The following is a 25073-nucleotide window of genomic DNA, read 5'->3' on the forward strand; positions in this document are numbered from 1 at the left end:
TCACCTGAAACGATAAACAGGATTACTTATAAGTGGAACAATTTAATTATTGCTTGTTTCTTGCTATATGAGCACGAAATTAGCGTCCAATTTGTTCGAGAATTTGCGTCGGGTTTATTCTCAAATAGCGACAGTCAATATAAAATATTTTCACAGGTAGACTTAATTGTAATTTATTAGTTCACGGCTAAGTTTAAACTCAAAGCCAGACTCATTTATGATAGAAAATCCATTTTTAAGCAAACATTTTCATTTATTGTCCTGCCAAATACTTAAATCAAAAGGTGTTTTGAATTTTTAAACCGAGAAGTAAAGGCCGATTACAATAACTAAAATCCTAACTGTCTGCTTCACTGTGAGACAAATAGCACAAGTCCTGTCAAGGATTAGAACCCATTGAGCTATTCCTTACAATTCCTACACGTGACATAAATAGCAGGTGGCTGGGATTAGTTTTAAATGGGGGTATGAAAAGAAGGTGGACCGCAAACGGGGCATTCCAACTTTCAACCCTCACTGGCTATAATCCGGAAGTAGCTACAAATTTAGAGCAACGCTGCCAGATTGCGCCAGATAGATTATGAACAGACCACTGAGATCCTGAGAGAGGACTAAGGGTAAATATTGAGGGCTACAAACACCAACAGTCTCAAAGGGTCGACAATTCTAAGTGGAAACAGTTGCTATTTTATTTAGACTTGGCATGGCACCCAAATCAACAAGTGCTACAAAATAGCCCAACATCTCAAGTTTGTTTAGTACGTATTCTTCTAGAAACAATTAGTAACTATCTTCAAGTCGAAAGTCTACCACTTTTAACGTCACTTGAAATTTCATAATTTTACACTTTGCATTTCCACCTTGCTTCAACTATTTTCTGTATGCTCCCCTTAGGAAAGTCATAAAGCACACTAGAACGCACATAGCATTGTTTCCTTGAGCCCAACGCTCAAAACTCCCACCGTGAGGTCCCCGCTCATAAATTAATTCTACAAAAATATAGCATTAAGCGGTGACAATCGAAGCGAATGTAGTTCATATCCGAATTGAAATAGTGGATTTAGAGGGGGGTTAATTTGTAAAAATATCCAATTTCTTCCACCAACTGTGCAACTGGCTTGTTAGCAAATCAAATCAGATGAAAAAATGTCGCAAGCTCCAAAGACGACGAATTATACAAAAATCTTCATTCCTTCCTGGCGTTTTTACACTTTAACACAGACTAGAAACATTCCCTCCCCACTGCACGTGCATTAATACACACTAAGTTCCACTTACACGCATACTCATACCCGGGTAGCTAACTACACCCAACGGTTAAGATTATCTTGAGACTTATTTAAGGTGCTAATTATGCTGGGCTGAGTTATTTAAGCCTGGGGTGGATCTAAATCGATTTTGGCCACCGCTGCCGCAGTCAGTGACTTTTTGCGCCAGCTTCTCACGTTGGACCAATTTGGCATAAAAAGAAAGCTGGCATGCCCTTGGGAGTAATCTATCTCCCCTCTCAGCCCCTCACCCTTCAACTCCTGTCTCCCAATGCACGTTAATCTCATAGCACTCCTCTCCGCCTCTTCTCGTGCCCGCCTGCCCCCACTTACATCCCATTTCATTCCCAATTTAAAAACTATCCCCCTATATTCATCCTCTCATGTGCGTACACACGCCCAATGTTATTCATTTTATTGTTTAAAAAAACCAGTACTTAAAGCCTCCGTTTTCTACTTCATTTCAGCTATAGACTCAACTTTAATTGACGGATAAACAAGCTGCAGAACTGAAATCCTCTCTGAAATAAAATTTCTTTATTCAAGAGTATTGGTCGACGCATCAGCAAGTATTGTGCTCTTCAATACATTGAAGACGCCTTTTTGAAAACAAATCAAAATGTTTTGACCCCTATCAACCACCTCTCAACAAAAGCTGAATCTTCACCACAGAGCACCAAAATTCAAATTCTGCGGCAAAACAAAGAGATATGTACTATTGAGAGAAACACATGTTCCAAAAAATCAGGAAACAAGCGCAATCCGCCATAATACGCAGAAAAACATCGACCAACGTTTCACCAATTAGATAAAAAATCCTCTCTTTCTGTCAGAAGTTTCTTCCATAAAGCTACCTATCAGAGTTATCAATCATTATATACGGAAAATTTTGCAAACTTGAATGCTTAGCACGCTGGAAGCTTGGGAAGCCTATTTTTTTTGCCTCTATTCTGTTCTTTCAAACCTGCAGTCATTAATCTATAAATCGCTTTGACGGCTATTAAAAAATAACTAGCATACCACTATCACGTCCTAAACAAGTCCAAAAATTAGGTTGAAACAAATCGACGGACGAATTGCTCTCGAACTACTGGTGAGACAAACAATTTATAAGGGGCATACGTTAGACAAACTTTTATGGTGCATAAACCTCTTACTGGCGAGGGGTTTGACCTCGCGACCCCTCGGATGAGCGAGTGACATTAACCTCTGCGCTTCATTGGCTATGTGCGGTCATAGCTCACAATCAGTTTTATTTTTAGCAACAGACTTAATTTCTGAATGCGCGCAATTCAAATCACAAGAAATCAAAAAGTCACAAGCATGAAAAATTCACTCGAAAATTAAATCAAAAGAAGGTTCTAGAAGAAAACAAAAATTTTTAATACAAAAAACACACACAATTGTTTACGAGAATTTCACTTAAAAGAGCAACTAAACATAAACAGACGAACTTTGCGTGAATTTCTCTCGAACAACAAATGGGGCAATTTAGTTTAGAGGGGACGTATCTGAGAGATGTTGCATGGGTGCGAAAAAAAACGCCCCGATAGGGCCGCAACTCCAGGCTGATAGTCGAAATCTTAACTGATTGTATGATTTGATTTCCTTTCACCTACAATCGCCTGTATATCAGCAACGAACTTTATTTCAAAACAAGAACGATTTAGATCACCCAAAATGAAGCAGAACTAAAGCGTAAAAAATTCATTGAAGAAGTCAAAGAGGTCAAAACAGTCAATCAAAATTGTTGTATAAAAAGTGACCCATGTTTACAACAATTGCTTCAAACTTCATTCGAGAGCAATTAAAAATTTTATGGCTTTTTAGGAAAGTAAAATAGAAACTATTGTCCGGATGATGTTCTGTCACTTTCTATGCAAGTGTTTGACATTGCATTTTACTGATGTATGATCCTTATCTCTTGTTTTGCTACTATCAATTAACGGCACAGTTTCTAGCTCTGATTGCTTGGTTCGTAAAGAAAATGTAAAGGAGAAATGAACAAAGAATTAAAAACTTATCAATGACAGTTCGTAAAAATTTTTTGTACTAGCAAGATTTTGGTTAGTCAACTTGTTACATTTCAAGTAATTTGAGCTTCAATTCATTTAGCGTGTTCTAAAACAATTATTGCAAATTCTAAACTTATAAGACGTTAGCAGAGTCAGAAATCTATTTACAAAGCAGAAAATTATTTTGCAAATCTAGTTTTTGGAAAACTGAATGCAACAACTAGTCTGACTTCAGTGGTAAGCATTTATTCAACCAGAGGCAAAGGTATGTTCAACTGAGGTTGGAAATGGGTATAAAAAGTTTTATCAAATTTTTAGTTTTTGTCTGACCAGTTGGATATTATGGGCACACGCACATATCCAATCCTCGTTTTTTATTATTAGCTAAAAAATTTCGCATTCGCTCTGACATTCTAAAAGGTGTCTCGTTTCTGTTTTACAAAGCTCTAGCGTAGTCAAAGAATTTCCCCCAGTCTTTTGCGCGCACTATGCGATTAAAGGATTTCTCGAGAAAATCTAAACAGTCACAGACATTCGACACTCCTTTCTTATTAAAAACAGGGACATTGATACCATAAAGGCATACTAAAACAATATTTTGCAAGGCTATTTTGACTAGATACCAAATATTATAATCCATGGAGTTAAGAGAATTCGATACTCAAATTAATTAATTGTACAGACTAGAGGAAATATCCCCCATAGAGAGAGCAGGGGTCGCTAGTTAATGGTGCTTATATTGAGATCATAAATGACTGATCAATCGTACATTTGGGTAAGGTTTACCACTCATTGAGGTAAAAACAAAATTTAACTTATTGTCTGATCTAATTTCCCGACAGATCTGAAGAAATCAAGCCGTGAAAAATGAAAATTTCAAAGCACAATTTTGCTATAAAACAGTCTAAATTAAGATTGCTCAACCGACCCTAACAAGGGAGTCTGGAGGCGAATTTTTACACATTTTCAGTCGGTTATTAATCAATTTGATGTCTTTTGGAGACAGTAATCAACACAAAACTGCTCAGAAAACTAGTCTGGGCAATGCATAGGCTCGTCTTTTTAGCTTTGATCTTACACCATGACACTAGAACAACACCTTAAATGCAAAAGCTACCATTTCCATAATTGGAATATTCATAGCATGACAATGAGAAGGTGTAAACTTAGACAAAACTGGAAAGGTACAAGGCCAAATTTCAAAAGAATAATGAACAGATGGAATTTCAAACAGCCTTTCCTAAAACACTCGCGTATTGTCTGACTTTTTAATATAAAATTCATTCTTACTGACGCGTTTGTGTAATTTTGGCCGTTTCTACCAGCGCCAAATTTAATAACCCAAATCATATAGGAGGATCTTGCAACTTAACAGGCGAGTTCAAGTTTAAGGGGGAGTTTCGAGAAAGGTTCAAACCGTCAATTGAGGCTTTCTTCTTTTCCGATTCAAGATGGTGACAACTGAATGTTTGAGAAGAAATTTAATTACATCAGATGTTGAAATTACTACCGGATAGAACTCCCAGATGGCAATCAAAAACCAATCATTATGTCTACTCTTTCTTTCCTGATTACATTCAACTTTTGTCATTTTCAAGAATTATTTCAGGCGGAGCTTTAGCATAAAACTTGACGCAATCTATCTAGCTTTTATCAAAAGGCAGTTTATATTAATTAAATTCTACCCTAAGGAAATAATACATTTTTCAGAAAGCAATATTCACAACAAATATCTCGCATTTGCTGTTTGGTTTTAACGTGTCACACCAGACCAGACCTAATGAAAAATGTATTTCTCATTCGTCAAATTAAACAAAAGAAACCTTTAAAAATCGCCACACTTGAACTCGCTCATCCTTAAATGTCATGCCGAGGGAATTATGGAACAATTATTTAGAGCACCTTCTAAGAAATGCTTCAATATGCAAATTGAGAAAAATGCCATGGTTCAAAAAAGTCAATTTACGCGATTAATTTGAGGAAGGTACGAAGCGGCCAGCGGCGTCAAATCCAATACTCTGCAGAGCACGTGATCAATCAATATTCATAAAAATTTATTAGGTGCCTTAAAATAAGCAGACATCATATTAAACAGAACTGTAAGGAAACTGTGCCTATTAACGTGTCTCAACAAATTGTACTCTCAATGAAAATTTTAATTTGATTTTATTCCGCTTCGACCTTAAAGGTGTAGAGCGTGTCAACAGCTCATGCTGTGAGCGAGGTGTAGGTCATGCGTGATCGAAGGAAAATAAACAGCTGGCAGATTGCCAGAATATAGCCGCAATAGCTTCGTAGATTTGCAGTTTCAAAAAGATAGTAAAGGAAACGGACTAATAAGGAAACTTCATTTTTTAATTGATGAGAAGTTATATCTTGATTAAGAATCTATTTAATTTATTGCTGCTTCTATCAGCTTCTCTCATATACCCTTCAATTAGAGTGAAACGCACTCACTTGATATTATCACCTTGAATTAAAGTGAAGTAAAGTCAATTTAAGAGTGAGGAAGACATTTGTCAGAGTGAGGTAAGACACGTATGACCCAAAAACTTAAAAATAAAAGTGAACAATGACATCACGAACGCAATTCAAAAAGCAAATTTGAAGTGATTGTGATGTCATGGTCGTAACAAAAATCTTGGCGACGATAAAAAAAAGCACAAGTTCTGGCCTACAATTCAAAGAATTCTCATTGACCAAACAAAACACTAGACCTAGAATGGACTATGATTGGATTGGGAAAATCATTTAGATAAAATTCTATCCAAAAAAATTGCAAAACTGCAAAAATCGAAGCGAAAATGCCTCATGTGAACAAAAAAAAACCACCAGCAAGAAAGCCAATTTTTGTTCATATACCGTTATCTCACTCTACCTAAAAATCAGAGCAAAAAAATTTCACGCCGAAAAACCACTCCCTTTTTCGCTCCACTTCCTGTTTCGATGTGACCAAATTCATCGCTTCAATTTGAATTCAAAATTCTTGAAAATTTGTAAACATCTTAGCGCCCTGATACAATTCAATCTCTTTGATTTGCAAAAACAAGAAGGCCAATAATTAAGAGAAGGCCAATAATTAAGAGAAGGCCAAGAGAAGGCTATCGTTCTGCTGCTATTTATCACGCAATTGACCACAAAACTTGTGTCAATGAGTGCAACAGATGGCGCCATGCAGAATAAAGAATCTGAAAAACGGTATTAATAGAACCCACAGAACAAAAAAAATGAACTGAGAAAAGTTGTAATTCTGCAAACATTTTGCAGCCATTACTCTAAGTAACGACGCCATATTGAGAAAAGTCTCGAAAGTCAGCAACAAATTATAGATGTATTTGTATTTAATTTTTTTTAAATATGAAAAACACAAGACAGTAGTTTAGCAAAAAAAAAACTCGTAAAGTAAAGCACTGTAACATCACTTGAAACGCTAAAGCATCTGCTGAGAAATCCAAATTTGAAGCAACATAAAACTACAGGGTTTTATTTTCAGAAATTCTATCGGACTGCTTCTTGAAAACTGATCTACCATCTAATGACAAAACACAGACAGCAAAAAGAATATATAGAGCGTAATAACATCAAAATCAAGTCGTTATTGTTGGAGTTTCGGAAAACAAGGGTGTTAATGGTCAATTGCTACACATTTTCCAATAGTCACTTAAACAGATCTTACTGACATCAAAGGATATAATAGCAAAAATTATCTCCAAAAATTAAACGAGTTTACTGATATAAAGAAATTTCCCCATAACTGCAGAAATTGTTTAAAAAAACTAGCGAGAACTTAATTTCCTCACTCTTCGGACTAATCAGGCCGTAGTTTCAATAATATTTAGCATATCAAAAATGTCAAAATTAAAATAGCAAATTGTCAAGTGCAAAAATGACGAAAATCACAAACTGAATTTATGAATACAAAAAGGCAGCCAATTGCGCTGTAAAACCACTAATCTATTAGCTGTAAGCTTCGCTCGGCTCTGAGTTATCACCAAAATAAGTAGGTTTCACAACGAAAATTAAAGCGAAAGGCGATATAAACACCGAAACAATCGGCTCTCGTTTGCATAGGTTCACACAAACTATAAACACAAATTAACAATTTAGTGCAGTTGCTTAAAGTCATGAAGAAAGCAAGCTTCAATGATTCAAGTGTAAAAAGAAGCTTCAGATAACTTCAGCTAGCGAAAGAACGCTCTAGAAAAAAATCGCTACGTAAATATTTTGTATGAACCAAGACACGACTACAAGACTTGTTTCCAATTTTTACCAGAGTAATTAATGATATAACCGAGTAACGTCGTGTGAATTGCTCACACCGCCCTTCACCCCATTAAATTTGTCTTTAAAAAAGTTTCAGTCAATCACATACTTAGAGACTAGTAAGATAGCTGCTCGTCCACTTAATGCCCGGTCGCTAGTTGTTTATCACGTTTCTAAGGACGAAAAGTCGAATGCTTAAGACCAAAAACCTGTCAAGCACAGGACTTTTGAGATCAATTATAAATGAATACAGAGCAAATGAAAAACAAAACTTAAAACGATAAAATAAAACAAACTGACTAATGTCAGATAAACTGCTCTCAAACGAAAGGCCGGAGGCAATTTGAACTAGAGAGAGTGTAGCTCAAACTTTTATATGAGCAAAATGCAACCCCATAGTATTGGAATCCACAATGTCCATGATGGCAGTCTGAATTTAGCTTTTAATCTTAAGCTATAACGGCTTAGATACTCCGTCGCTCACAATCGGTTTTCTCTTAGCAACAAACTATATTGCGGAATGAGAGTAATTGAGATCACGCAAAAATTAAGAATTCGAACGTTATTGAGTCATTTGAAAGCGGAGAATGTTCCAGAAAAGCACAAACATGGTCAGGCGACAATTTTGCATAAAAAATAAGCACACTTTTACAACAATTGCTTCAAACTTTGTTCGAGAGCAATTAAAAAATAACAAATTATCGCAGTTTGTTATTTATCAATTTTTTAAATAACAGGGGCTATTTCTTGAAAAAGTAAAGAGCCCTGAAAACTTAGACTACAAAGAAGGCAAATAGCTTTCGACCCAAATCTAAACCTAATAAAACTGCAGAGCAACTTCCATTGACATTTAAGACAATTTAAGTGATATCGAAGAAAATACAAAATAAAACCACTATTCTCATTACAGAAGGATGTTTAAGCGGAAACAAAATAGGAAAAAAGGTCTAACACAGTGAAAGTCATAAAAGCACAAAGCTATGGAAGTGCTTAAACCAAAATAATGATTACAAAAACGGCTCTCACGCAGATTGACCATCCTTGTAAATCTATTGTCATTTATGATTTTAATGGTTGCGTCATTTGAGGGGGAAAATAAGAACAAAATACCCTCGCAAATCACAAAATCACCGACATAATTACTATGACACAGAAGTCAGCTGAGTACTTCTTTCAACGTATCTTTGAAAATGATTTCACATAGAAACTACCGTAAATCTAAGCACCAAAAAAACAGTTCACAAACAGAATCAAATTAAAAATTTAAAACGAGTAACTTTTCATCTATAATTCACTATCAAAGCTGTCAAAGCGGCCAACGTCGTCAAAAATATTGATGGAATTACAAATGCATAAAGAATGCCATGAGGCACTTTGAAATAATTCAAATATCCTTAGTAAGCCACCCGAGTTCTTTATCAACCCTCTATATAATGAAGGGGTATATAAAACAACCCTCTATGCCACACACTAAAATATATCCTAAATCACCCTAACATATATCCTATATTCAGTCTTATTCGTTCAGCTGAGTCCGAAACAGAAAAGGAAACAATTAATGCTCAAGGTCACCTACTAATTGCCTAATTCTGTCTTAACAACACAGAATATCTCTCCCTATCCCTGTTCCCAGTTATCCTATTGTCAACGGGGGTTTCTGCCCGGGGCTAAGCAGATAAGAAAAGCCAATGTCAATTTTCCTTCTCTCACATCTCAGCTAGCGCTTTGTCAAACTGTACATTACTTAATTTCCGACAGCACAGACATCACTAAGCTTATTTTTAAGTTAAGCCACAAGACAAAAGAACCGTCGGTAGTCTGCAAAATAGACTCGACAGCTACCAATTGTGTTGGTAGAGCCTGCCTTAATTAACAAGTTCTCTATTGTCTAAAACAAGACTATTTGTGTCTGCTTATTGTTCCCTCTTGTCAGTACAAATTTTTACCGCAAATGTCAATTGATAGATTGAAAACTAAAACAAGTTCAAGCTTCACTCTTATAAGAAAATCAAGAAACTTGGCTATTTACGCTTTTTCACATATATGAACAACATACACAGCAAAACAATACGCGACTTTTTGCCGCCAATGTAATTATCGCTAAAATGAAAAATGAGAACAGCGGAAATTAAATTAAATTAAACTTCAGAATCTAAGAACATGTTATCCACTCAACACAAACACACAACTAAGATATGACAGGTCATCAATGGGCTTCAAAAAACTTGTGAAAGTGCTTACAAACAGAAAAAGGACAAGGCGATTGCCTTAACCTCCATATGCAACCATATAGTCAACCATATGCAAGCACGCTTTCTGTCCATCTTTTAAAGAATAGGTTAAGTTACTGAGATTGAAGTCACTGAGAACTGCAGCGTTAGTGAAAAAGTTTAGCAGTTCAATATTTTAGCCAGTATTGTGAATACAGTCTCACAAGTCACTTAACCCTGGTTGAAATACGCATTTCAAAAAGCCGAAACTGTTTTGGCGCTTTAACTTCTAGCTATGCATAGAAAAATTTCTACATTGTGATTTCCAGCAGGTTGCAGTTTTGGCCTTCGGATCTTAGCGCCTTGAACCTCCGTGTTATATAGACACAGGTCCACAAAGAGCCTTAAAAAATCAGCCACGCCAAACTCATTCCGCTATTAGCCAAAACAAGTTTATGCCTCATCGAACGAGAGCCACATATATTGTTCAGAGAACCACACTTTCATTCTAGTGTGAACCACGAGAACGAAAGCACTTGACCAAAATCTTATGCATCACCTTTTTTTTCGCACCGTATAAATCGTACTCGAAAAAACACTGAATTGATCCTTACTTAGTGTCGACTACAAATCGTCAGTAAGGCTAATTTCACCTTCATTTGAATCAAATAAATTGAAGAGCACTCAAAAAGTTTATTAGCTTTTGCATTCGAAGAATTATTTGGTACGTTGTTACATTTAGCAATCTGAAAAAGGATTCCACAAAAGGTCCGCTTTTGAATGCAATTATTTGGGTTTATCCAGTATCTTATTGAAGTTACATTAGGAACACGGAAAATTGCAACAAGACCTGAATAATTGCTACAACTTAAGTGGTATCAAAAACAAGTTCACCTAGGTTAACTTAATTTTTCATTAAATGTTCAATTCGTTTTAGATCTTAGTTCAAGTCTTGATAAACAGTGAAAAAATTTCTTGAGATCTCTCTATTAATGATTTGTTAAAATTTCTACCCAGAGTGCTTAGCAGCCTCAAGGTGTTGTGAAAAAAAGCTAAACCTACCTTGAAATTTAACCATTCTTTTTCAATTATGATGAGAGCAAAGTTGATCTTCACGGAAAAAAATCAAGGTCAAAGTAATTTAATGTTCTCATTTATTGAAAAAATGTGAGAACATTATGCTAGCTCAACATTCTTTCTGACAATTTTTAACTTTTTAAATTCGAGGGCATCTGGGGCTAACATATGTGGTATTAATTTTAAATTCTCTGCGTCTAGAATTTCAACACAGAAGTTTTAGGAATTTTGCTTTTTCGGGAAATTTTTTTCACTATTCTCTACCCACAATTTCAGGCAATTCAGCCTAATTTTTTAATAGGCAATTTTTGATCAAGCAAATTAGCCAAAACTTTGGTCAAAATTTCATTCTTTACACTTAGCAGTTTTTTCGAGAGCACTAGAACGGGTAATCACAAGGGGGCGGCACGGGAAAAAAACTAAGCTTCAGGGCGCGAACAACTATTTCTGAAACGAAAGAGAAATCACATTTTCGCGATTTTCTGTTGACTAACCGTGCCTTTACTGCTGCTTTTAGTGTTATCCCCTTTTAATATCAGATTTCTTCACGAATATTATTAAAAAGTAACGACTGTAATTAAAAAGTTTATTCTATTAGTGCTAAGCTTCAATTGACGATCACTTTTTATGATTCTGATAACCTTTTTGACTTTGAAATTAATTGTTTTGAAAATAAATAGTTGATATTGTTTAATTCTAGTTCTCCTATTCATAGTCCTATTAATGATAACAAATCGTATTGAAAAGAGACAGTTTTTGAGCACTCAGTTTCATTTATACTCATGAAGATTGCGTTTAACCAGCTATTTTTCATAGCAGCTTGATAAAAACAATGTCTGGTGCTAAAACAACCGTTTCTGAATTGTCAATTTCAGTGTATTCATTTCATATATGTTATGCTTTGAAATGCGAATGTGGGAACATTCTGTGCCACGCACAGAACAAGCGAGCCTTCTTTTTGACAATTATCAGAGAAATTATAAGACAATTATTGAGAATAATTTGAGTTAAAAATCAGCTTCATCAAAAATTCAAGACATAACGTCACCAAATTTTTGCAAAGATCTCCGCTTGCGAATCGGTATAATAAAGCAAACAGTTCCCACAAATTATTTCCTACTGCAGAATTAGTTGTTTGAGAATGGACGTTTTAGTGTGTGCTGAGGAATCTAATCAAACGTAACAAAACCACAAACCCAAATCATTCACCAGAATGAGCATAACTAACGTATGACCAATCCTTCACTTGACGTAGCCTAGAAAATATTTCCTTTTTAAGCTGGGGGCAAGACCGCAAAATGAGTATAAAACTATTTTGGCGAAGTTCTGCGTTGGCTTTTGATAGTAGCAAGAACCCGGGCAAATTAGATCACGCAGAAACCAAGACCCATGACAAAAAAAATAGCTCGTGGATATCATACAAAATGTCCAGTAAGAAGTAGAAACAAAATTATTTACAAACAAGAGTAAAAACCAGAACTGAAAAAAGGCGCTCTTTTGAACTTCCAAGGCATAGCTCGAAAAAAAATAGTTAAGCGGACTCTACCCCCCAAAAATTAAATTTTGAAAACCAAAAATCAAGAACAGAATTGAAATTGAGAACAATTGATTTGGATTTTTTTCAGAGCGAAACGAGCTTCAGTTGCTATTATATATCCAGGCATAATTAATTAGTAATAATCAATAAGTCAGTCACTACATTACGATATCAACACCCCCCCCCCCCAAAAAAAAAAAAAACATGAGTGCTATAACTCTCTCTTCCTATTCGCAAGCAGACATCAATCGAAATTGCGGACCGTAAAAGCCGCCGTTACTCTCGCTGTAAGGCATGCTTTAAGTTATGCCAGCTTACGTCATGTTTAGCTACAGCCTCAGATCAAATTACAAATCGATAACCACAATTTTACATCTTATCTGGCAGTTCCGAACTGATTTATGCAAATTCCTCCCGCCGTCTTATAATATAAACAGAATTTGAGACATATTCGGCATTTCTTTTCAGACCCATTTTCAATTCTAGACTGTACCAACACAAACTCTACCAACAATCAATTTGTATTGTATGGTCGAATAATTGAATCAGACATATTAATTCTAATTTTGGCCTCTTTTCGAGAGAGAACACAGGATAGTTTCAAGTTCACATTTGGTACAAAATTTATTGCTCTGAGGAGAAAAATAATTGTCATTGAGCAATACTTCCATTTCCTATGGCTACAGACAAGCTTAGCTAAAAGATCTATACACCAGCCAAGCAATATTTAACCAATCACATTTTTCCATTTAAATTTTGATTCCTGCTCCTTGTACATTTGAATTTAGCGTTACCATAAGTCTATCCATTAAGGGCGAATGGAAAAGTAATAAACAGCAGCGTCTGAGTTTTGCCCATTTAGAATTAAAAAATAGCATCATTGAACAATTACAAAATCAAAATGCCATCACCAGCTCTGGCTCCGGCCGTACTTTCTGTACCGTTAATTGGCATCACGCTAAACGCCGCGATTTTACTCAGCCTTCTACGGAAAAGCCAACTTAGAAAAATCGCGAATATCTTCTTTTTCAATCAAGCTCTTGCCGACGTTCTCTTTTTATCCTTGCTACCTTTTATCATTATCGAGTATTACCTACAAAATTGGCCTTTCGGTGAAATCGCATGTCAATCACTGATAACACTCGATTCTATGAACCAATTTTCAAGTGTTTTTCTTTTAACTGTAATGTCAGTTGACCGTTATCTAAGTTTGTCGAGGCCTTTGAGTCGAATCCAGTTTCGTACAAAAAGGTACGCCTGGATGCTCTCGGCTGCAACTTGGATGCTGGCATGTTTACTTTGTTGTCCTCTTTGGTTCTTCAGTCAATCATTCGGTAATGAAGGTAAGGCGGGAGACGAAAGAACTTTTTCGGAAGGGACTTTAGCAAGCACAAATTCCAGTAAAATAGGCTTTATCATTCTTGAAGATGCCCGTATGTATGCATTCTTTTTCTACTTTTCATTTTCTAACCGAATTTATTAATTTGGCCCAGCATCGAGAAAAAAATGAAAGTTACTTCTCGCGACGAACAGTTTTCATCAGTATCAATCAATGGAAGAATGAATTTTTTTTGTTGGTTTCTGATAACTAAATTTAAAAAGGTTGCGTTATTCAGCTTTGATTTACTATTCTATGTTGTTCGCTTTGATTCTGTAAAATTTAGGCTCTGAAATTAAATCAGCGTGTTTTCTTTGCCTGGACAAAAAATTTCTGATTCATGCTTTTTCAGATCTCGAATCAGAAGGCGAACAGTGCTACTTCCTCGAAAGCGAAGATGCCGAATCTGCCGTGAATTACAAACTGTTCACAGTGTACGCGTTCCTACTTGGATTCGTAATTCCACTACTCATCATATCAGCTGCAAATTACTCTATACTTGGTCACATAAACCGAAACAAAAACACCACCGACCAATATCAGCCACGTGTGCATCGCAAAAACGCAACAACTGATCTCGAAAAGCGAAAACGAACATGCATTATTGTCATCATATGTACAATTATATTCGCTATTTGTTGGTTTCCACTTTATCTTTTCCTTATGTACGTTTACTTCATTGCCGATCCTTCAGAAGAAGCAACAGGTCATAAATCTTCAAATGATTCATTCCCAAATGGTCAAAGCCGCGCGCTGCCTCTTGACAAAAGGCTATTTCCATTAATTGATAACATTTCGATTCCACTTTTCGAAAGAACTCCCACCAATTCGACACTTGACAATGTTAGAATGGGTTGTTTGTTTTTAAGTTACTGCAACGGAATGTTGAACCCTCTAGTACTGCTCATAATGTCCAGTTCTGTCCGCGAAAATTTGATCAACTTTCGAAAAGGTGCGTCCAACACGGATATCAGTCAAACCCGATTTCACAGAGGTGCCAGTTACTCCCACAGCGTTGTTAGTCGTCATGCGTCCAGACAGAGCCGTAATGGTCCACATAACCATAACGATAACAGTAGTAAACTCTCAGAAGAAAATAAAATATGCCAGACAAATTACTCTTTACTCGTTCCCAAATCTTCAACGCCAATTGCAGAAACAAGCAATTCGCATGAACTTTAAAATTTTGAATACCGAATTTCATAATTAGTTTCTGTTGTAGTATATTTGTGCTTCATAAATTGAACTTTTCCGAGACAACTTTTGCAATCCAAAGCAGAGTAAAGAACAAAAACAAGCTCTTGCCTATTTATCTAGATCGCACCAATCCAGAATAAGATTACGAAGAAGTGAATTGGTGCATTTCTTGATAAGAATCGTGCTACTTTCTATTATTATTGGTTGATAGAGTACCTTTTCAATTTGGCAAAATTCTAGAGAAAAATAACGAAGAATAAGCGCTTAAGATGGATTACTAGTAGAAAATATCAGTAATGTAAAAAATACAGATTATTTGGAGAAACTAACAAACACAAACGAAACAAAAAGGTCAGAAAAAAGGTCCAAAAACAAGAAAATTGAGCTTTCATACAGTAAGTGACATATATCAGTCACTTAGGTCAAAGCATTCGGTTAATGACTCAAAAATTATAACTTCGATATCATAACAACTTTGATATCAAACACAATTCAAAGAAAACGAAATAACACTCCAATAGATTACCAGCAATTTTTTGGTTGGAGGAATCAACACCAGGGCTTGTGATTATGACCCAGAATTTTCTAGCATAACTCAACACAAAGCGAAAAGTTTAGCAACAAAAATGAAATGAAAAGGGCGACAGGCCCATTGAAGGACTTTTCAATCAAGTTTTTTCTTTTGTACGAAAACTCTCCGAAAAACCGGCCTGGGATGGCATAAATTCTATAAAATGTCAACACATTTTAATATTCTATAAAATATCAACACAAAATTGATAAGATGATTAAAAACACTTTGGTTAAGCTAATACAGGGCATATTTGCATAAGTAATGAAATAATTTGAAATAATGTCAAACATAGTTACTAACAGAGTAGCACGTGAACAACAAAAGTATTGCAACATCAGAAATTCCACTAAATTTATTTTAAAATTTAATCAATTGTTTCAACTTGCAAATGATTTAGTGTTTTTTGGAAGGTTCCTTGCAGCAATATAATATAGCATGCTTTCAAAGATCAGTGAGGTATATGAAATTTTATCCCGCTGCAGGCTTTAGAGTACAAAACAAGATCACATTTCAATCTATAGGACCTTGCACAAAAATAGACCTTGCAAATAACTTGCAAGTTGATGCAGAACTTCTAAAACGAATGATAGTCAAGCATGATGGTGTTAATGACTAAAATGGGATACTACTAAATAACTTCTAAACACTTGACCAAAAAATCGTGAAATAAAGACTTGGCAAAACGCATAAGCCGAGCAACAATTTAAATCAAACATAGCAGAGAATAAGCCAACATAATTGTTCGTTTCTTCTACCAGTAGATTTAAAATGTGATAAAAAACCGGAGAAGACACTGCTAAAAAAGTTTTAAAAGTGATGTTCACCTCCTTTGCCTTCTTCAGACGTTAAGGATACTTCATTGTGATCAAAACTAAGTGCAACAACATAATTAGAAAATAAAACATCTGATCCCTAATTGACGTAAGTACTTAAACAATCGCTGCAATCAAGTTTCCTCAACGCAAACAGGCTGCTTCAAAAGTGGACCAAGCGAATCCGTAAGGTGAGTTTCCGCATGTTATTCCAACCCTTCAAATGCTAAACAATGAGTAAGAATTATTAACATAAAATTTACACTAGCCCTCGATATTAAATTTTAAATTAAGCATCAGTTAAGTTTAAAAATCAAATAACACTGCACGTGATTGTTGGACAGCAGCTGTAAACTAATTAAACGGTCTGATTGTTTCCAGAAAAATTACTACTGGCCTTTTCTAATTTTAAATTAAGCATCAGTTAAGTTTAACAATAAAATAACACTGCACGTGATTGTTGGACAGCAGCTGTAAACTAATTAAACGATCTGATTGTTTCCAGAAAAATTACTACTGGCCTTTTCTTAAAAAAAACTACGGCTTCAAAATAATTTCCAAACTACCTCCAATTGTTCTCCGTTGATCCGATTGTTCTCCCCGCAATGTCAGAAAAACTTCAATCTTCTGACTCTAGAAAGCAAGAGTTGTTTGAGGAGCTGAAAAATTCATTCAATCTATACTAAAGAAAACCAACGGTTTTCTAACATAAAACACAACTATCGAAAGAATTTATGCAACTCCGAAAAATAAAACTGAACACGCTTGCCAAAATGTAAGTTTTTTTAAATGCAGAGATATGCTGCTTAAATTCTGCTCTCAAATAACCTTCACTTAGTGACACACACTCACTTGACCTTATCTCCTTGAATTAAAGTGAAGAAAGGTCAAATTGAGAGTGAGGAATTCATTTTTGAGACTGAGGGAAGTATATGTGACCATTAACTTGATCATGCAAATGAACAAAAAAACTCGCGCGAAGAAGTGAAAAATGACGTCCCACACGCAATACAGTTGAAATTGCATGAACGAACAAACGAAAAGCAGACTTGAAGAAAATGTGACGTCATTTGTAATAAAAATCTTGACAATGAAATAAAAAAACAAGTCCTGACGTACAATTCAAAGAATTTTCATTGACTAAACAGAAAAATTAGACCTAGAATGGACTATGAGTGAATTGAGAAAAACCATTTTTAAAAAATCAGATCAAAAAATAAGAAAAAACAAAAAAAACAATGTCAAAATGCCGGAACTGTGAACAAAAAAACCACTAGCGAGAAATGAAAGTTTAGTTCAAACAAAAAACTAGGCCTAGAATGAGCTGTGAATGGATTGGGAAAACCATTCGGAAAAAAATCCGATCCAAAAAATCGAAAAAAACAGTCAAAATCAGAGTGAAATTGCCGCATGTGAACAAAAAACCACTACCGAGAAACTGAATTTTTGTTCAAACACCATTTTCGCACTCTACTTTAAGCCAAAAAAAATCACGCCGCAAAACCACTCGCTTTTTCGCTCCATTTCCTGTTTCGGCGTGACCAAAATCACTACTCCAATTTGACTTCAAAAATCATGAAAATGTGTGAACAGATCTTTAAAAAAAGACAGCGCCCCAATACAATTCAAATTCTTTGAATTGTAGAAACATAACGGGACAAGTCCTGAATTACAATACAGAAATGAATGGAAAACTTGAAATCTTCTCAGCTGACCAGTAGAATTGGATAACAAAATAAGCCAAACAAAAATTTCTTCAAATAAAAAATCGAGAATTATCAGAACAATTTGAATTGTAGACACTCTGGATGTTGACGTACAAACAGAAGCAAAAACTACCAAAAAGTGAATTTTTGTAAATGCAAGTTTTTAATAAAATCTCTTAATATCCTCAGAGTTATTGTCCACAGAAATCTTTTTAAATACTATCCCCAAGCCCAGCAGCAAGACAGGCTACTGATTAAGTGCCAGTTTTCACCTAAGAACCAAGTCAAGTTGCAAAAATGCAGTTAGAAAACCAGAAAAATAATTTTACATCAAAATCTTAAAGAAATTTACACTTTAGGTATGTCCACAGAAATTAAATTCTTCAAAACCAGCCAATGCTTGAAAAATTACGAAATGGGAAACCTGCAAGCTTCAGAACTATTTCGAGTTACATACGAGCCAAACAGAGGGGCAGAAACTGATCCAAACCCAGAAAAACATTTCAAAATGACAAAAATTTTGCTACAAATCTTTTTAAGTTTTCAAAACAGCTTGTGTAATGCAAACATCTAAATATAATCATATTTGGAAGTTCTAAAAAGCTTCACTGCTCCCTGAAGCTGAAACGCCCTGAAAAAGAACAAAAGGATTTGTAAAAACTTAAAACTAAAAATTATCTAAAGGATGAAGAAATTTGTGATGTTAATATCCTCAAAAATATATCTGGGTCATTAAAAAATACCTATTAACTTAAATTGAAGCCTGAAAACTGACTCATTGGTCACTAAAAGTAACTAAAACCTGAAAAATGACTAAAAGTTGCAAAAAAAATTGCAATAAAACTTTAAACTTTCAAAAAAACTGAAAAATGACTAAACTTTCAAAAAACAAAATAAGCGAAAAATGCGACTTTGGCGTTAAAGTTGGCATAAACAACAAAAAAACCAAACACATTAGCACAAAAAACATTTCAACATTTAGGCCTTCAAACCTTTGCAGCTCATTGAGAGCCTAATAAGCCAACTGAGGTCCTCTATTGCAACTTAATGCCCGACCAGCTTTACCTGTTTAATTCGTCGCAGAAGCGCAAAGTCATGGAAAAAGGTGTGAAAACATCTTACAAAAAATGACAATGTAACAACACAATCCCATTCTTGGCTTGGGGAAAAACCAGGATAACGCCAATAATAGCCCCAGCTATCGCTTTGTAGCTATTAATAATGAGAAAAGAAAGAAACAAAATCTGGCAATAAAACACTCGTCTTGCAGTCGAATATGAACACATCTTTGATACTAATATGAACACATCTTTGAATCTTTGTTACGATTTTTGGGAAACACATCTACCAATTTTTTTGTTTTTGTACACATGAATTCTACTTTATTTCAGTCCGAAACAAAAAGGTAGATAATAAAATTTATCATTTTCAAAACATATCGATTGTAAATTTCTAGCAACCAAAAATGTACATACTTAGCGCGAAAAGGTTAAAATTGTGGAACATAAACCAACTAACCTCGGATGAATTACTCTCGAAAAATAGGCGGGGGCATTTAAATTAAGGAGGAAGTTTAACTTACTTTTTATGGCTCAAAAAAACCTCTGGTGTTCAAACCCGTTATCTGAACCAAATCTGAACCACCAAACTAAACCAGATATGCTATTACATCGCTCACAATCGATTTTATTTTAGCAACAAATTCGATTTCGGAACGAAAGCAGTTGAGATCAATCAAAAATGAAGAAGTCACCGTGGAAAAATTCACTTAAGCCAAAGAATGTTCTAGAACAGAAGCGCAAAAACTGTCAAAAATTGCTTAGAAAAAGACAAACGTTTGCAATTACTGCTCCAAACTTCGTTGTGTCGAGACCAATTTTTAAAAAAAATGAACCTAAATTTATCGAGAAATTAAAATTGAAAATCTCTTCGATAATTGATTCAGTTTTTCAAGATCTTTTCAACAATACCACCTTTGTATCTCTCCGCAAAGATATACAGCAAAATTCGCTTGTCGAAAAAGTACGGTTGGTATAAATTTCCTAATGCCCATTTCATTGGGGGTTGGAGCAACAAGAGGAGGTCAAAATGCTATGATATCGATATGACTTCCCAACAAAGTCCGCAACAACTAGTTAATTTGCATTCAATTGTTATTTCAATTTAAAAAATTGACACACTTATGACAAGTCAATGATATCAGAAAGCTAGCGACAACAGAGCGCCAAATTAAGACATCAAAATTGCGTCTATGGACATTTGTTAATGTTGCCCCAATATCTACCGCTGAAAAACTAATACATTAGGCGTTTTAAGTTAACTACGTCAATTGTATTTTTATATTTTGAAAAGTCTACCTATCACAAAAAAAAATCTATGTCTGTTAAGCTTCATTAGCATTTAAGAAACTAAAAATAGAGTCAAAATTCGCCTGCAATTTCAAACTGAAACATTAAGGACCAAAAAATCACATTTCTTCAGCTTATTTCTCAAGACCGCTTTCTCCTTTTTCTCAGAAATACAATTTTTTATAAACAAACTGACATTGCAAATACTGAAAAACTGAAGGCGGCACATTTGTTTGCATTCTATTTCTTAGAAATAGATAACAAAAATATAGCCAACTGCCGTCTGTTCGCGCTCAATCGACCGTCGAGCGGTTGGCTTCGGTAAAGTCAGATGGGGCTTAGAGATGCTACTATCATCAGGGGACAACGGGGGAGGGAGGGGGCTGGACGAATGGGGAGGAAAGGGCTGGACGACGGGGAGGGACGTCCAAATGCCCAGACAGAAGAGGGTGGACGGGAGGGGGGAGGGTCCAAATCTCCAGGCGGCAGAAGGTGGACGGACGAGGAGGGGCGAAAGTTGTGGTTCAAACGCTAACTACTGCAATAAAAACCGCAGGACTAATGACTGCTACGAATTTCGTTTGAGATCAATGATAATGAACACTCCGCGATGAGGAAAATTGAAGACTTGAAAATTGAAGGAGCCATTAGAGCAAACGAAAACACCCAGAAATTTAGGGCATTTAGATAGCAAACAAAATAAGGAATGCATCGATTTAATGTACCACAACAGACCCACAGAGACCACGACTGAGCAGCTTTCCACAAAAATACTAGAGCAGGTATTCCTGAAGGTCTTCAACCAAAGCTGAAAAAAAGAGTACATTCGAAATCCTGTAGAGACTTCAGCTGCGCAAACACACCCAATGAAATTATAGCCCCATTAGCGTTTTTAACTTGTGTATTACTTATTACTATTAACTTATTAAATAGTCTCAAAGATTGTATCTTATTAAATAGGTACGGAACCGTAAATCCAATCGGGTAGTCCATAAGCTCCGTCTGTCCTTGGCTTAGACGTGTGAAGCCGTCACACCAATGAAATACCACAGATTCAAGTCATCATCCGCAAAGAACCTCCTCATTGCATATTAACAGGCCAGAGATCGAACACGTTGACAACTTCTTGTCGAAAAGACCACGAAAGAACAAATACGATTTAATAGGGTTATTGATTGGTTGCAACGATCTTTTTAACCGAGTAGAACATTCATATAAAGAACTCGAGGAAAATGCTGATTTACTTATCACCTTAGCATCTAGTTTGAAAAGTCTGTAAACATCTGTCTGCGGAGATTCCCTTCATAACAAGCGGCGAGAAGAGCAACAAACGAGTTCATCGAAAAGAAACTCAAGTGCACTGATTTGTAATACAGAGGAGTTTGGAACTAAATTTATTGCGAGTATCATTTGATACACGACTCGGTTTATATCGTGAAGGAGTCATTGAGCAGTTTCTGTTCAGTCCTGAAAAACAAAACTCTGCAAAAATTTTCCTCAGTATCAATTGGTCGACGTGGTCATCTTGCTGAAAAGGAGAGCTCTGGATAGTATTTTTATGGCTGCATCACCAAATAAGTCGAGAGGTGATAGATCTTGTATTTGCTACGAAGCCACAGATTGGTTTCACGTAATACGAGTTATTTTCAGCTCAATACGGTGCCGCATATCGGTATCACTTGAGCATTTACAAGCAATTCGAAGGCCAAAATTTCATAATTTCCTCCTCTAATCTCAATATAAAGTCCAAATAGCCACAACTAAACTCAGATGAAAACTGAAACGACTCGTGACAATTGTGCTACGTGCCAGTTGCGAATAAAAACAGACAGCAAATTTTTTTTGCTGTGTCTGTAGCAAAACGCTGCACTTAACTGTTGAGTGTGTTGAGTTTGATAACAATTGTATTGATGTTCTAGTAAATGTTCTAGTAAACCTCAAGGATAATCTCATTCACATCTGCAACAAATGTAAACCAAGAAAGCAAGAGTTTTTGGACAGAATAGAATCAAAAAATGAAAGCCTGAATGAGAAAAAACAATTCAATTCACGAAAAAAGCAATGATGAATTGAAAAAACATTAGATTAAGAGCAAATGAAATTTTTTACTGAGAAAACTGAGAAGAAAAATAATATTATGACAATTCTACAAACGGAATTGAAAACGGTAAAAGAGGCCACAGAATTCACAAACAATCGCTTGGTGCGATAAAACTTGGAAAATCGGTGTCAGTTCCTGAGAAATTTGCTATGGTAATATGCATTAGAAGTATCCGCGAAACCAACAGAAAAACTGCCTCCGCCGATGACAGAATACACGCTGACATTGCTGAGTTTGAGGTTCTACTAAAATTTTTGAACAAAGAGGACAGAAAATGTGTCAAAGCACAAAGGCTTGGAAATTATGATCGTAACAAAATTTTCCGCAAACTTTGTTAATTAATACTGAAAATCTCATTAGCCACGATCTCATCGTACGAGCTGCTTTTAAGTTGAAAGGCTATAACAGGTACAACGCAGTCTATATAAGCCCAGAACTCAAAATCACGGATGCAAATAAGCAAATCGAAAGTCTCAAAAAGCGAAGAGATTTAATAGAGAGCTCTGAAAACAAACTAACCTCCAAAGACAAAAGAGTTCGTAATCTTACTCTAGAAGTGTTTTGAAAGCAAAAAATGGGTACCCTTCAAAAAAGTTCCATTTATGAAAATGAGAATGATCCAAGCAGCTCAGAAGATGACCTAAACGGATTTTGACAACCAACGATGTCAACCTTTACTTTTAACGCTAGAAGTCTCTTTGATTTAAAAAGAAGAATCAAGTTTGCGAAAAGTCTAAACAGTTATGATTTTGATCACATCTGTACAACTGAGACTTGACTAAGACAAGATATTACGTCGTCAGCGTTTTTCTTTGTTAACTACTTCATCTACAGAATCGATATTAAAATTTCTCGAGACCGAAAAAACAAACATCGTGGTGTTCTAAATATGAATAGAGGTGTTTCAATATGTAGAGTTGGAAATTGAATACCCGGGACTCATTAGCATAAACATTTTGACAAAAAACAGGTTCTGATATCCTTATTTGCAATATATACAACGCACCGTACCCTACACCCTATCAATCGGAATTAAATGAAATGCGTCCGCTCTTTCATTTAGTTCATGATTCAGCAGTTAAAAATCATTGTGATGGAGTAATAACAAAGAGCGACCTAACTTTTTCACAAACAAACTGGCCCTCTATATCGTCAAAAAGTGATTACGAAAAAGAACTATTAGGAAAAATAATTGACTTTTTTCAGTAGTTTTTCTAATGACCAACTTGATGTTTTTCGTTGTAATAATCCCGATTCGTTGATAAAATGTGATTATCAAGAGAAGTTAATGATTGATGTTTTCCTGAACAGCAAACAATTTTATGCCCACAAGCCGATCGAAACGATAACTGCTTTGTCCAAAATTGAGACTTTATCCGTAACAAAATCTACACGGTATGCCTTCGAGAGGACCAATTGGGAGAAATTAGTTGAATGCATTGAACAAAAACCGTTTTTACTTTTCTGCTACAGCAATTTTGACAAATTATTGCTCCAATGGTACCAATGGTTATGGGGAAAAATTGACAAAAATTGTCCGAGTGTTATCAAATATCGAGCTAATCTGTCCCCAAGGACTTCAAGTTCTACATCAAATTTAATCAAGCAACTGAATACACACTCAAAAAACAAATTAAGTGTTCTCTTGGCAAATTGGTTGAAGTGAAAAGGCCAGAAAAACATATCAAACAGTCAAGTAACTATGAATTACGAGATTCTGAGAAAGTGGTTATTGAGGAGGAAAAAGATTAGTAAGATTCAAAAATATCTGAAGTGCATCTGAAAGACTACCTTGATACCACCAACAGTAAAATTAAATGATGAGGAGACGTCAGTTGACAAAAAAGGCAGAACTATTCAATCGGTATTTTGATTCAGTATTTCGCTTGTGTGAAAAAGTAATAAATACGAAAACTAATGATAGTTTAAATAAACTGACATGTAGCGAAAAGCAAATCATCTATGGTTTTTGTGATCTAAATCCAGTCAAATCCACAGTTTCGGATCGAACTTGGAACCTCATTTTACGGAAATGCCACAAAACTTTGTGTAAATCAATGAAATTGCTCTTCAAGACATGCATAAACAAACAGTGGTTTTCTACATATTGAAAAATAAGCCAGGTAAAGCCAATTTTTAAAGAGGGTAGTATGGCTAATGTGACAGGTTATCGGCCAATAAATCTCCTTTGTTGTACTTCGAAAGTTTTTTAGAAACTAATTTTGGAACAAAAATTCCTAATTTTTCGAAAGAAAGATAACCCCAGTCAGTACGGTTTTAGGAAGCGACGATCTACCAAATTTCAGCTAATCGCTTTTCTAGATCAAGTTAGGAAAACTATTTGACTTTTTTTCAGTAATTTTGACCAACTTGATGTAGTTCGTTGTAATAATCCTGATTCGTTAATAAAAGGTGATTATCAAGAGAACTTATTGATAGATGTTTTCCTGAACAGCAAACAATTTTATGCCCACAAGCCGATCGAAACAATAACTGCTTTGTCCAAAATTGAGACTTTATCCGTAACCAAATCTAAACTGTACGCCTTCGAGAGGACCAATTGGGAGAAATTAAATGAAAGCATTGA

General features: G+C 35.4%; 1 protein-coding gene across 1 annotated transcript; it reads left to right on the forward strand.

Moving 5' to 3' along the window:
- Nucleotides 1–12685: 12685 nt before the first annotated feature.
- Nucleotides 12686–22310, forward strand: LOC142351711 (neuropeptides B/W receptor type 2-like). The gene is made up of 4 exons (XM_075403855.1): nt 12686–13713; nt 14101–14389; nt 14618–14765; nt 20658–22310. The coding sequence occupies exons 1-4, from the start codon at nt 13272–13274 to the stop codon at nt 20997–20999; spliced, it is 1221 nt and encodes a 406-aa protein (XP_075259970.1). The 5' UTR covers nt 12686–13271; the 3' UTR covers nt 21000–22310.
- The last annotated feature ends 2763 nt before the right edge of the window (nt 22311–25073 follow it).

Source organism: Convolutriloba macropyga, chromosome 13, assembly GCF_964194025.1.
Source record: "Convolutriloba macropyga chromosome 13, txConMacr16.3, whole genome shotgun sequence".
NCBI classification, from domain to species: Eukaryota; Metazoa; Xenacoelomorpha; order Acoela; family Convolutidae; genus Convolutriloba; species Convolutriloba macropyga.